Source organism: Myotis nattereri, assembly GCF_964212035.1.
Source record: "Myotis nattereri genome assembly, chromosome: 4".
Lineage (NCBI taxonomy): Eukaryota > Metazoa > Chordata > Mammalia > Chiroptera > Vespertilionidae > Myotis > Myotis nattereri.
Genome location: NC_138079.1, coordinates 82,266,409 through 82,279,562, shown reverse-complemented (window position 1 = coordinate 82,279,562; position 13,154 = coordinate 82,266,409). Strand labels below are relative to the sequence as shown.

Genomic DNA, 13,154 nt, shown 5'->3' with positions numbered 1-13,154 from the left:
CCTGGAGGTCATTATAAGCCATCCAATCAGCAGCAACAGGGGACGACGGTGGGGGTATTCTGGTCCTGTTAGAGTGGCTTGGGAGCAGCAATGAATGAGCTGGAATCAGGAAGGAGACATGTTCACCTGTCCCAGTGAATAAAGCCTCTGACCAGCTCTGGGTCTGAGGAGCAGGTATATTTATAGCACCATCTGCTGCAAACAGCCATCAGAGTTGGAAGTCAAGCCTTCTTATCACCATTTGAGAACAGGCCTTTCTCACTACACTTCACAGCCATTTGGTGATCATGGTTATCTCCGAGGGACACTGGAGCTTGGCTTCAGTGGTATTCTCAAAGCCAGGACAACAGAAATGCATTACAATTGAGACCATGGGAAGACCAGGTCCTCTGGCTTTGACATTCCTACTAATTAATCCCCTTTAAGATGTGGTCTAACAAGTATCGATGTGAAGAAAATTTAATATTAAAATCTGTCCTGCTCCGGTGAAGCCCAGGAACAGATCAGAACCCACTCATACCTCAGTCTTCATGTTTTCCAGCTGTGCCTTCAGCACACTGATCTCTTGGTACAATTGATCAATTAAGTGGCCCCTGTGAACAGACAGAAAGCAAGTTTGCTTCTACTGTGCTCCTACCCCTCTCCTTTTAAATGCAAGCTGGGAGATCAGGGGAGGAAGTTAAAAGCTGATGTTGCCCTGGCCAGCATGCTCAGTGGTTAGAGCACTGGCCTGCACACTGGAGGCTTGCCAGTTCAAGTCCCCCTCAAGGGCATGTACCTGGGTTGCAGGTCTGATCCTGCTCCTGGTCGGGGTGCAACCAATGGATGTGTCTGTCTCACATCAATGTTTCTCCCCCCGCCCCCACCCCCCACTTCCACTCTCTCTGAAATCAATGGGAAAAAATATTCTCACTCCTTGGATGAGGATTAAAAACAAAACAAAAAACTAGTGTTAATCTGGGGACAATACTTTGAAATTCCATAAATTTTACTCTAAGACCGTCAGTATTACCAGATACTAATCGAACACCCATGGGTCCTCTGTTATTTCAACATCATTTGGTTTTCCTTTGGATTAAAGGAGCCAATATTTGAAGGTTAAGACATTTCTCTAAGAAGCCCAAGCATCATTAAGAATTCCTCTTTCGCCCTGACCGGTTTGGCTCAGTGGATAGAGCATCGGCCTGCAGACTGAAGGGTCCCAGGTTCGATTCCGGTCAAGGGCATGTACCTTGGTTGCGGGCACATCCCCAGTAGGGAGTGTGCAGGAGGCAGCTGATCGATGTTTCTCTCTCATCGATGTTTCTAACTCTCTATCCCTCTCCCTTCCTCTCTATAAAATATCAATAAAATATATTAAAAAAAAAAAGAATTTGCTTAAAAAAAAAAAAAAAAGAATTCCTCTTTCGCCCTGGCTGATGTAGCTTGGTTGGTTGAGAGCCGTCCTGTGCACCAAAAGGTCCCCAGTTGGGGTGGTTACAGGAAACAACCAATCGATGTTTCTCACAGCAATGTTTCTCTCTCTCTCTCTCTAAAATCAATAAAAACATATTTAAAAAAATAAAGAATTCCTCTTTGGTTAGGTGTGGCGAGTCAGATCATGGCTTAACTTAGTTTCTGTGTCATCTACATTAACCCAGCTTGGACTCACTTCTCATCCTTGTTCACACCGTTCTGACTGTTGAAATTGAAGGGATCACTGCTGAGCGAGCTGCCAAAGATGTCATCAAACTTGTTGTCAAATAAACTCTGCAGTGGCCAAAGAGGATTGAGAACAAAGTTAGAGACCCAGAGAATGCTGGGTGGGGGGGTCAAAGGAGTGACGCCTAAGAATGGGCCCTATCTTAATTTGGTTAAAATCTACTTATGTTCCTTTTCAGGGACCACAGGGCAGGGTGCTCAGTCTAGGTTACAGCCTGGGTTAGAAGGCAGTGACCAGAGCTCTTCCTGGCCTTTTCCCAGCACTTGGGGTCAACAGGAAGAGCCACATTTCTCTCCGAAATGGTCCTCACCTGCTGGGAGGCATCCATGTCCATGAGGTCATCCTTCTCCAAGACGGGCTCGCTGTCAGGGGACGAGGCCTCGGCTGGGATTACCACCACAGGGCTGATGTGTTCTGACAGCGCAGAGGCTCGTAGGAAGTTGGGTGGGTTCTGAAGAGGGAAGACACATCCTCAAACTTTGTCATTCATTCGATCTGCCTCTAAAAGAGCGTCCTGGCCAGGTACACTTACCTCAGGCAGCTGAGGGATCTGAATGAGCCGCTTGAAGTACTGAAGGTTGCTGGAGCGGTAGAACAGATCTTTCAACCTAGGGATGGAGGAGGGCCCGAGGGGGCTGGGGTCTTCACCAGCCCCGGAGAGGAGGGGACAGTGCAGCCACCCAGCTTTCCTCCGGTGCCTGCCCAGACCAAAGGCACAGACTGTCAAGGAGACAGCCTCCACGGTGCAAGGATTCAATTATGACGCTATCGAGAAAGAGCATTTATAGCCAGTCCTCGCTTACCTGGTGGTGAGGAAAGAGGAACTCAAACGACAAAATCCTTTACAAGAGTAGATAACCTCTAAACTAATTTCTGCACCACTGTAGAGTAGTTTATTGAAGGGAGAGGGAGGGAGGGAGAGAGAAACATTGATGTGCGAGTGTAACATCAATCGGCTGCCTCCTGCACACTCCCTACCATGGATTGAGCCTGATACTTGGGAATGTGCCCTGACTGGAAATTGAACCAACAACCTTTTGGTGCACAGGATGATGCCCAACCAACTGAGCCACACCAGCCAAGGTAAGGTAGATCTCATTTTAATTAAATCACCTTGTGTTAGAGCTATTTGTTATCTTCCCAATTAGACAATCAGGTTCTAGAGGGCCCTGCTGATCTAGGTTACCACAGTATCAAGCATAGAGGAATTATTTAACAAGTATTCATTGGGAGAGTACTGTGGCCTCATCTTGGATGAATATGGGAATAAAGAAATCATTTCTTTTCCCCTCATCCTCAAGTCTCTATCTTGAATCTAAACATTGAAGGACAAGAAAGCTGAGAGCACCAGGCATATTTTCTGAGATGGAAGAGGTCATGGATCTCAGCACCTGCTCCCTGCAACACAGAATTTTCTTTAGCTTAGCCCAATAAACTAATCCCTGGGGTCTCATGACAGCCCCTCAGACCCCACGGTTAGGACCGTCCCTGTGACGTCATTGCTGCTTTCCCAGAATTAGATAGTTACACCTCAGAGAACCGCTGTGCCTGCTAGAAGAGAAAGTGAGGTGGATACTCATGGGAGATGTTTTCATAAGCTAGAAAAAATTAAAGGAAATAAAATCACCTGACTACACGTCTCCTTTCTGGGATGGAGCCAACAGTAACAGTCTCTACTGCTTTCAAAAGCTACTGGAATTTAACATTCCAGGAAATCAGCCCTAGGGCCTGTCTCCTAGGGTTTAGTAAGCCATTTGTTATAGAATAAACAGATGAGGCTTTTCAACTGGAACAAGGAAATCAAGAGGTTAGTACAACCCTGAACTTGTCCTCTGATTGCTGCCTGGGAACCAGTAGCAGCAGAAGCCTAAGCCTGGGATTTGGGGGGTATGCTCTTCCTGTTGTCAAGGCTGAAGACATTAACAGGAAAAACAAGGGTGTCAAAATGAACCCTGCCACGCTGAGTCCCTTCCTCGGTTCTTTTATCTCCCACTCCATTCCTTCCCCTCTTCCTGGACACACTTAACTGAGAGATGAGTTTTACTTTTTATCTAGCTACCAATTTTCTTTTCCAAATGCACCAGAATAATTAGCCTCTCAATCAGACAAGCTCTTCTTCTTCTTCTAGACTAGATAGTTGACTTACTAGCTCATTAATTCATGCAAATATTTATTAAACACTATATGCTTAATTGTTTTGTATCAGCCGCTAGGGATATAATAGACAAGACAGTCAAACAAGAAATAAAGTTGTGATAAAAACGATGAAGGAATTAAACAGGGTGCTATGCGAGAGAATACAGGGGGTGGGAGAGATGAGGTTGGAGGATCAGGAGATGGGGACTACCCAACTCAAATAAGGGGACCAAAGACTGCCTGAGAGCAGGTGACCAAGGATGACCTGCAGCTGGTCAGGCTGGGCAAAGAGAATCCCCAGGAGAGGGAATAGTGTCCCCGGGAGAGGGAACAGCAAAATGAAGCCCCCGAGGGAGCACTGCACTGAGTCTGCTCCAGGAACTGGAGGAGGACCCTGTGTGGCTGAAACGGGCTGAGCTCTGGAGACAAGGTCACAGATGGTAGGCAGGCATCAGCTCATGCAGGGGTCTTGTAAAGTAGAGCTTGGCTTTTATTCTCAATGCAACCAGAAGCCATTGAAAGATTTTGAGCAAGGGTTTTTACAGTTTTACAAGGATGTTCTAACTGCTGGGTGGGGATAGTATTGCAGGTGGGCAGAGTGGAAGTCTAGATGGGAGGAGATATGACCGGGGCCAAGATATATTTGTAGCTTGTGAACATGTGAACCTGTGAATGGATTTGGATTTGGGGGATGAGGAAAATGGCGAGTTCTGCGCTGCAGGTGTGGCTCAGTGGTTGAGCGTCAACCTGTGAACCAGGAGGTCACAGTTCGATTCCTGGGTTGCGGGCTCAATTCCCAGTGCGGGGTGTGCAGGAGGCGGCTGATCAGTGGATTCTCTCTCATCATTGATGTTTCTATCTCTCCCTCTCCCTCCCTCTCTGAAATCAATCAATCAATCAATCAATCAATAAATAAATAAATAAATACAAGATGAGCTCTAAATCTCTGGCCTAAATGAATGACGGCAGTATTTACTGAGATAGAAAAGACCAGGGAGAAATGGTTCTTGGAGGAAAACCTAGAGTTCGATTTGAAATTTAAGTTTAATGTATAGATGTCACATAGACCATGTGGTATGTGAGACTGGAGTTCAGAGGCAAGGTTCTGCTAGTGATACAGATTTGGGAATTGTGAGCATGTACATGGTAAAGACCACAGGAACTTAGGGAGAAGAAAAAGTGAAGAGGATGAAGCCCTGGGCATGAAGCAGGTGATGAAATCGCCTTCTTCTGTGTGCTTTTATGGGATTTATTAGAGAAACAACAGCTTCCCCAGACACTGGTAGGTTTGCCACCCCCCTAATTCTTTTTCTTCACTTTATTGCTTTAAAATACCCTTATTCCTCAATTATTTTAAAGCAAATGCTCTTGTATGGATTGACTCTATGCACTCTTTTGATTCGCCTTCATTTCCATCACTTACTTTGTGAACTGCTCCATGAAACGGTCCCGGTGGCCTTGCAGGGTGTCAGCTGGGAGACCTGGGAGAAATTGTAAGAGTGACATTTCTGGATAATAAAGACCATTATAAACTTATGAACAAAAATAGATACAGAGGCAGAGCTGCCTCGAACAGACTGTCAAACTACAGCAGGAAGGCCGCGGAGGGTGGGAGGACAGGAGGGGGGTGGGTAAGAGATCAACCAAAGGACTTGTATGCATGCATATAAGCATAACCAATGGACATAAGACACTGGGGGGTAGGGGAGGCCAGGGGATTGTCAAGGGCGGGGGAAAAAAAAAGGAGACATATGTAATACTCTTTGTAATACTTTAAGCAATTAAAAAAAAAAAGAAATTGTAAGAGTGAGAAGGATGAGGAGGGCCAGCAGGCAGGTCAAGCCACAGGGGACCACCTCTCCTGGGGCTTGTGGCCAACCCTGCCGGTGGGCATTCCTGGCCTAGAGCTGCCCCAGGACTGGTACGCAAGGAGGCTCAACAGGACCAACAGGGAGTCTGGGTGCCTATCCTGCAAATCTTTCCTTCTGTTCACTCCTAAAGTGCAAGCCCTGCTGGACACAGTGGACTGGAAGCTGTGTCCCTGACCATGGCAGAAGCAAGTGGTGACCTGGCCAAGCAGCAGATGACCACAGCTGGCCTCAGAGAGAGGGGATGAGGGCTCTTCCCAGAGGTGTTGGCACTGGGTACCCTGGATGAGGGCCAGTGTAGACATTAGTCTGGAAGAAACCCACAGAACCTGCCCGAGAGGATGCCTGTCAGAAGAAAGACCACGGACTGAGACTCGGAAGATTAGGCCGAGTGCCCACTGGTTCTGCTCCCTCTGTGATGTGGGACAAGCTGCAGCCTTCTCCCGAGTGGGTTTTCTCTACGGTCCTTTCGCCTCACAGGATGTGTGATTCTGTGTATTTCAGTTATAGAGCACAACTCAGCCTTTTATTTTTTGTTTGTTTTATTTTTAAAATTTAAATCTCATTGACTAGGTCAGTGGTCGGCAAACTCATTCGTCAACAGAGCCAAATATCAACAGTACAACAACTGAAATTTCTTTTGAGAGCCAAATTTTTTTTTTTTTGTCTTTCCAAAAACATGACTTTTATTATGATATTTAAAACAAGTATGCAAACAAGCAAACAAAAGTCTTCATCCATTTCCCACTACCTATGGGAAAATTTAAAAATAAAAGTCCTTAGTCTAGAGAGCCAAATTTTTTAAACTCAAACTATATAGGTAGGCACATTGTTATTAACTTAATTAGGGTGCTCCTAAGGCTTAGGAAGAGCCACACTCAAGGGTCCAAAGAGCTGCATGTGGCTCGCGAGCCGCAGTTTGCCGACCACGGGACGACGTGATCTATTCATTTGGTATAAAGAGGTAGTACATGTATAAGGTCTGATAATCCAAAATGGAAGAAGTATAGCGTGGGTGGCAACGGCACTTTAGCTTGGTGATCTGTCTCCCAGAACCCCAGTCCAGTCACGAGAAAAGTGGCGGCCTCAAATCGAGGGACACGCTACAAGATATCTGGCCAGGACTCCCCAAAACTGTCAACGTCATCAAAAACAAGGAAAGTCTAAGAAACTGTCACAGCTGAGCGGAGCTAAGGAGCCGTGACTGCATGGGACCACGGGCCGAAAAGTGACACTAGGTAAAACCATGGAAACCTGAAGGAAGGATGGATTTCAGTTAATAGTAATGTCTCAACGTCAGTTCATTAGTTGTGACAAATATATCATACTAATCTAAGATGCTGACAATAGAGAAAACTGGACTGGGAGTATATGGAATTCTGAACTATCTGCAACTTTTCTGTGGATCTAAACTATTCTAAAATAAAATTTTATTTTTAGGAAAGTATATACTGTACGGAGTGTCTCTCACTCTTTTTCCATGCTACCGAGTTCCCGGAGGCCATCCAGGAGGGTCTTGTTTATTGCTTTGCCTTTAATGAAGGCCTTTAAACCCAAATACTTAATGACCTGTCTCTTCTCATAACTCACCACTTTATAAGAAAGTGGGGATGTTCCAGTGCAGGGGTCGCCAGCCGGTGGCCCGCGGACCACTGGGGGTCCTTGGGGTCCGAAAGGTTGGCGACCGCTGTTCTAGTGGGAAACTGTGTCCCATAGCATCTTAGAAACAATTACAAGTTCATCTATATTCAGAGCTTCTAAGTAACTGCCCACTTTCTCTTGGAATGTAGTCCAATCTCTGCTCCCTGCAGACATGCCCATCTGCTCCAAAGCCCTTCTAATCCTTGAACATCGAATTTCAACCTCCCTTCCACCAAAACCTCCTGGATTCATCAGAGTAATGATGGCTCCCTCGTCCTAAGTAACCAGACCCGTTCCTTGTCAGTGACCACAGTTCCAGAGTGCCCCTTGTCCGAGAATTCTAAAATACATCTTGCTAGTACCATGTATGTCTTGATTTTTCTTGGTTTCCATCACCCACACCTTCTGCATGTGTATACCCTTCACTGTGGCCACCTTGGTGTGTGGCCCGGACTATCCCCACATCAGATTCATCGTTTTAAACCAAAAGCACATGAAGGTATAAGAACTTCTGCAGGACCAGTAATCTCAAAAATCGATTCTGCAAAAGCATCCCAAGGATCTGTGGCTAGGTCAAGATCAGCACTCCATTTACTTGAGCAGCTGTTTTATATTTTATATTTCTCTCTAAAATTCCATTTGCACAAAGAGACTGTGTTGATGAACACTTTGAAAACCACTGCCTTTGCTGCTTTCAGTGGTTTTCAAAGTGTTCATCAACACAGACTCTTTGTACAAATGGAATTTTAGAGAGAAATATAAAATATAAAATTTTTATATTTCTCTCTAATAGTCTAAAGCCAGGTCTGTCATCATTTGTGTGGTTCATAGAATACATGACATGCATGGATGGAGATGAGGTAAAGCCAGGGATGGAGGGAGAGGACCATCCTGGGACACCACTGTGGCAAGCCAGGTGCTTCACTAGGCACACCAAAGCTTGCACCCTGCTCTGCTCAAGCTGGCTGGGAGCCCCAGGGCTGTTTGGAACAGAGGCTGACAGACAGCTCAGGCCACTGAGGAGCTGCATTTCTGCAGGGACAGCCTCAGGCTGAGCTCCTCCTTCCAGCCAGAAGCTCAGAGAAGATCTGGCCAGTGTACTCACAGGAGTGGAGTTTGAAGAGAAGCTTGACAGTGTAATCATAGAGGTGACTGCAGTCCAATATGACCTGGATCAGCGGGGCGAGGCGGCACTGCCCAGCTGTCGTCACAGATACAGAGCGGGACATGTCCAGGGAGTTGAACACTAGAAAATAAAAGAAGGGGGAGAGGCAGTGGAGCTAGGAAACTATAGGTGACTTTCTCAAAGGGCAGAAGGCAGGGGTCTCACATACACTGAGGACCTATTCTGGGCATACACTATCGTATTTAATGCACTTACACCTTACACTGTTCCTACAAGATAATTAAAAGTACCCTGGTACACAGGGGAGGGAACTGACAGTAAGTGACTTGAAAGTGGTCACAAAGCCAAGGACTGATTTTAGAAAAAAAACAAAAAAACAAACAAACTGGTTTTGCTGAGAGGTGATGAGTTAAAAGATAGCGCCTGTGTGGCCAGCAATGGCCAGACCAAAGCCTGTGCTCCCATAAGCCGAGGCGCTCCTGTCATGAACAGGTGAGCTCTGCTCTTCTGTGCACAGCCCTGTGAAGCCGGTAAAGAAGGGATTTACCCAGAGCCTGGTGGAGCACCTCGATGAGGGGGATCCCTCCTAGAGGAGCTTCGTGGCCTCTGGCCCAGGCTGACCAGAGAGACTGACACCTCATTTTCCAGTTTCTGATTTAATGGTAATGAGGAGACGGAACGCCTCAGCTCTGTGGGACATCAGAATTTCAGGACTGAAGGGGTTGCTGAGATAGCCAATCCAGCCCTTCCTCTCACGCACGAACAGTCTGATGGTAGCCCTGACCCTGAGAAGCAGCCAATCTGGTGGTGGCAATAGTTAGTTAACATGTGGGGAACATATCAAACATGGATCAGAACACGAGGAAGGGAGTAAGTCAGCCTTGGGTTCCTGGTGGCTTGCCACAGGGTTGTTGGGGCAGCAAAAGGGGGGATGTGGCAGAGCCCTGGGTGATGATTGGAGAGCCTGCAAGAACCCAGGCCAGGCACTGGGAGGAGGATGGCCATCAGGATCAAAGGCTGATGATGTCGTTGGAGCAGGTCAACAGAAGTACTGCCCTGCATTCTCCCAAGCTCCAGAGAGCAAGTGGCTCCCTCAGTGTCTTGCTCCCAAGACCCCTCCACATTAACTCCCTGCACTTGCTCCTAAACCAAGCAACGAGATGCCTGGTTGTCAACCCTCAGCACAAACCAGTGGCTGCCCACCACCTTCAGAACTACACACATGGCTGGCAACGAAAGACCTTCTCTGCAGTCCCTCAGTGAGTGGGGCTGCCCTGGAGGAAAACCCAGCCAGAGCTGCTGTGCCTGGCCTGCCCAATGGTACTAATCCCTGTTAACTGGCTTAGTCTGGCAGCTGGAGAAAACTCCAAACGGTTCTAATTAAAAGGCAGCTTTTCTTGACACAAATTAAAAGCAGCTGTCACTGCAAGGCAGCCATCCTCAATTCTTCTGGCTTGCTTAGGCTCCACTCTGGCAGGGAATTACAGAATGCTCCACCTCCAGGCCTAACGCTGCTTTCTAGGAATGCCCCTTGGTATCCAGGAACATCTAGACTTGCAATGTGACCATGGACACGTTACTCAACCTCTCGTGCCAACAGATGATTTTCTATAAAATGCAGATGGTTCTAATAGCACATACTTCATAGAGGTCTTGTAAGAATTAAATGAAAATGTTGTGGAAAGTGTGTAGTACTGGGCAGTGGTTCTAAACTTTGGCTTTGAGATTGATTAGAATCATCTGGGGAAATTTAAAAACTACTAATGTCTGCCTGCAACTCCCCCACACCCTCATTCTGTTTTATTGGTCTGGAGTAGGACTGGCATCAGTAGGTTTCAAAAGCTCCCCAGGTGATTCTACTATGCAGCCAGCCAAAAGCTGTATTTTGTAGCTCAGTGGTTCTCAAACTGTCGCAAGCATTAGAATCACCCGGTAACACTGGCCAGTTGAATTCTGTGATGATGGAAGTGTTCCAAATATGCCGTCCAATATGCTAGCCACACGTGGCTACCGCGTGCCTGAAATATGCCTAGTGCAACTGAGGACCTGACTTTTTTTTTTAAAATATAGTTTTATTGATTTCAGAGAGGAAGGGAGAGGGAGAGAGAGATAGAAACATCAGTGATGAGAGAGAATCATTGATCAGCTGCCTCCTGCACACCCCACACTGGAGATCGAGCCTGCAACCCGGGCATGTGCCCTGACTGGAATCAAACCGTGACCTCCAGGTTCATAGGTCGATCCTCAACCACTGAGCCATGCTGGCCGGGTAGGACCTCACTTTTTTTTTAAAAAAGCACATTGCATGGTTTCTAAACTTTCTTTTTTTTTTTTTTAAATATATTTTATTAATTTTTTACAGAGAGGAAGGGAGAGAGATAGAGAGTTAGAAACATCGATGAGGAAGAAACATCGATCAGCCGCCTCCTGCACATCTCCTACTGGGGATGTGCCCGCAAAACAGGTACATGCCCTTGACCGGAATCGAACCTGGGACCTCCTAGCCCGCAGGCCGACACTCTTTCCACTGAGCCAAACCAGTTTCGGCAGGACCTCACTTTTTAATGTTATTTAATTATAATTAATTTTATTTTTAAAAATATATTTTATTAATTTTTACAGAGAGGAAGGGAGAGAGATAGAGAGCCAGAAACATCGATGAGAGAGAAACATCGATCAGCTGCCTCCTGCACACTTCCTACTGGGTATGTGCCCGCAACCAAGGTACATGCCCTTGACCGGAATCGAACCTGGGACCCTTGAGTCTGCAGGCTGAAGCTCTATCCACTGAGCCAAATGGGTTAGGACTAATTGTAATTAACTTAAATAGTCACACATGGCTAGTGGTTGCCATACTGGACAGTGCAGACCTGGGGGCCTTGTTAGGACACTGCTTGCTGGGTCTCAGTCCCAGATCTACTGTGTCGGGTGGGACCTGAGCATGTGCTTTTCTAACCAGTTTTTTAGGTGATGCTAACGCTGCTGGTCCAGGGATCATAGTTTGAGAACCACTGTAAGTGCTCAAAATATATGTTAACTGTAACTGGTCCATCTCCCAGAGCTGAAAGCCAGGGGCATCCTCCTGAGGGTACCGTTGGAACCTCACGGAGTCACAGACCAGGACTTAAAAGCTGGAGAACTTCCTCCAACACCACCTTCATGGGTTTTGTGTCACACAGCAGGTGACCAGGGACAGGGCAGGCAGCAGGGCAGACAGGCAGAAGGGGGCTCTTGATTCCAAATGAGGGCTCTTTCAGGAACGAGAAGGCCACCAACATCCTTTGGAAAGGTTGTGCCAACTGGGTAGCTCTCCTCTAGAAAACTCTAAGTAGCTAATCACCTGATAAGCCCAGAGCATTCAGCCAGATGCTGTCACCATGTTATGAACTCTGTTCCTGCTGTTTCTTCACTGCTGCTCATCTAAGGCAAGCATCCTTGAACTTCGCTGTTGAGCGCTTGCTCTAGACCAGGCACTGGGCTAGAACAGAGATGAGCAGGGCACGGTTCCTGATTCTGAGGAGAAGCTCAGCATCCAGTGGTAACAATACGAGTGAACAATGCAGAAAAGAGCAGCCAGGTATCCTGGGAGGCGGGAGCAGGCTGGCCACCTGGGGTGCGGCATCTGCCTGCACCACTTACTCATCCTCCCGGCCTCGTCACATCCTGGCGGGTGTTACCACTCCTTCGCTTACTCTAACTCCAACCGTTTGCTAGTGACTGGAAGGGACAGCCCCAAAGGCTGAAACATTTGCCTTGTTTTCCCCACCCATGACTGCAGTGGCGGGCAGACTGAGAAGAAAGCCAGAGCTCCTGGAAGAGAGCGTGGGTCAGCTCAGTGGCAACTTCTAGGCTGACTCTCCCAAGGGTGACAATCCCTAGAATATCACTCATACCTGCTTTCAATTAAGCACATTCCAAAGCTGAATGTCAGTGAATTCTGACTTACCCACCCAGGCCCTTCCTGCCCAGAGCGCAATAACTGAAAGTCAGCCCCAACAATGTGCAGTTGTTTGTATACATTTATGCAAAGATTTCTAATGCATTAAAAATAACTCGCCTCTACACCATTTCTCCTACCTTGCTGGGAATGCCTTACAGCAGGGACTGGATTTTGTTTCATTTTTACTCCTCTACTGACTTCTGTGGAAGACTCTGCTCAAACAGGTTGCTAGGAGGCCCAGTGCCTTCTTATTTCTTCCACAAACCATAGTTTCCATCTGTTTCGGGTGTTTCTCTGACCACATCCTGCACTGAACTGATTAGTCAAAGTATCAAGGAGTTTGCTGCCCTGGCACAGGCCTGGCACAGCTGGAATTAACCGGCCAGTTGTAATGATTTGCTACATAGATGAACTTACTGCAAAAAGCTGCAACTTAGGGTGAGAGAGTTTCTGTCTTTCATGAGAATCGAAGCCCCAGGAGTGGCCTGCATGCCCAAACGCTGAGGTCTCCAAGCTTGTGCACACATGCTTGTGCTTTCACAGAGCAGGACACTTGTCACAGAACGTCCCGAATCTCAGAAAACTGGCTCTTCCGTCCCCCAGCGACAGAGGGAGAGCCACGCTGGGAAGTGTAGGGATGAGAGCACACAGGAGACAAGGGAACCAGGTGCTTCCCTCTCAAGTCTTGTCAGGAAGTGTTAGGGGCTGACAGCCTAGAGCAGTGATGGCGAACCTTTTGAG

The 13,154-nt window shown here is 47.1% G+C and overlaps 1 protein-coding gene across 1 annotated transcript in view; it reads right to left on the bottom strand.

The window, feature by feature from the left end:
- HIP1 (huntingtin interacting protein 1) overlaps window positions 1-13,154 on the bottom strand; it is a 133,622-nt gene that overhangs the window by 18,987 nt on the left and 101,481 nt on the right. The window contains exons 8-13 of the mRNA XM_081090432.1: window positions 8,453-8,593; window positions 5,262-5,319; window positions 2,235-2,310; window positions 2,013-2,153; window positions 1,652-1,749; window positions 521-593 (exon numbers count right to left, since the gene is read on the bottom strand). Coding sequence (XP_080946558.1) covers window positions 521-593; window positions 1,652-1,749; window positions 2,013-2,153; window positions 2,235-2,310; window positions 5,262-5,319; window positions 8,453-8,593 — 587 coding nt within the window. The remainder of the gene's footprint in view (window positions 1-520; window positions 594-1,651; window positions 1,750-2,012; window positions 2,154-2,234; window positions 2,311-5,261; window positions 5,320-8,452; window positions 8,594-13,154) is intronic.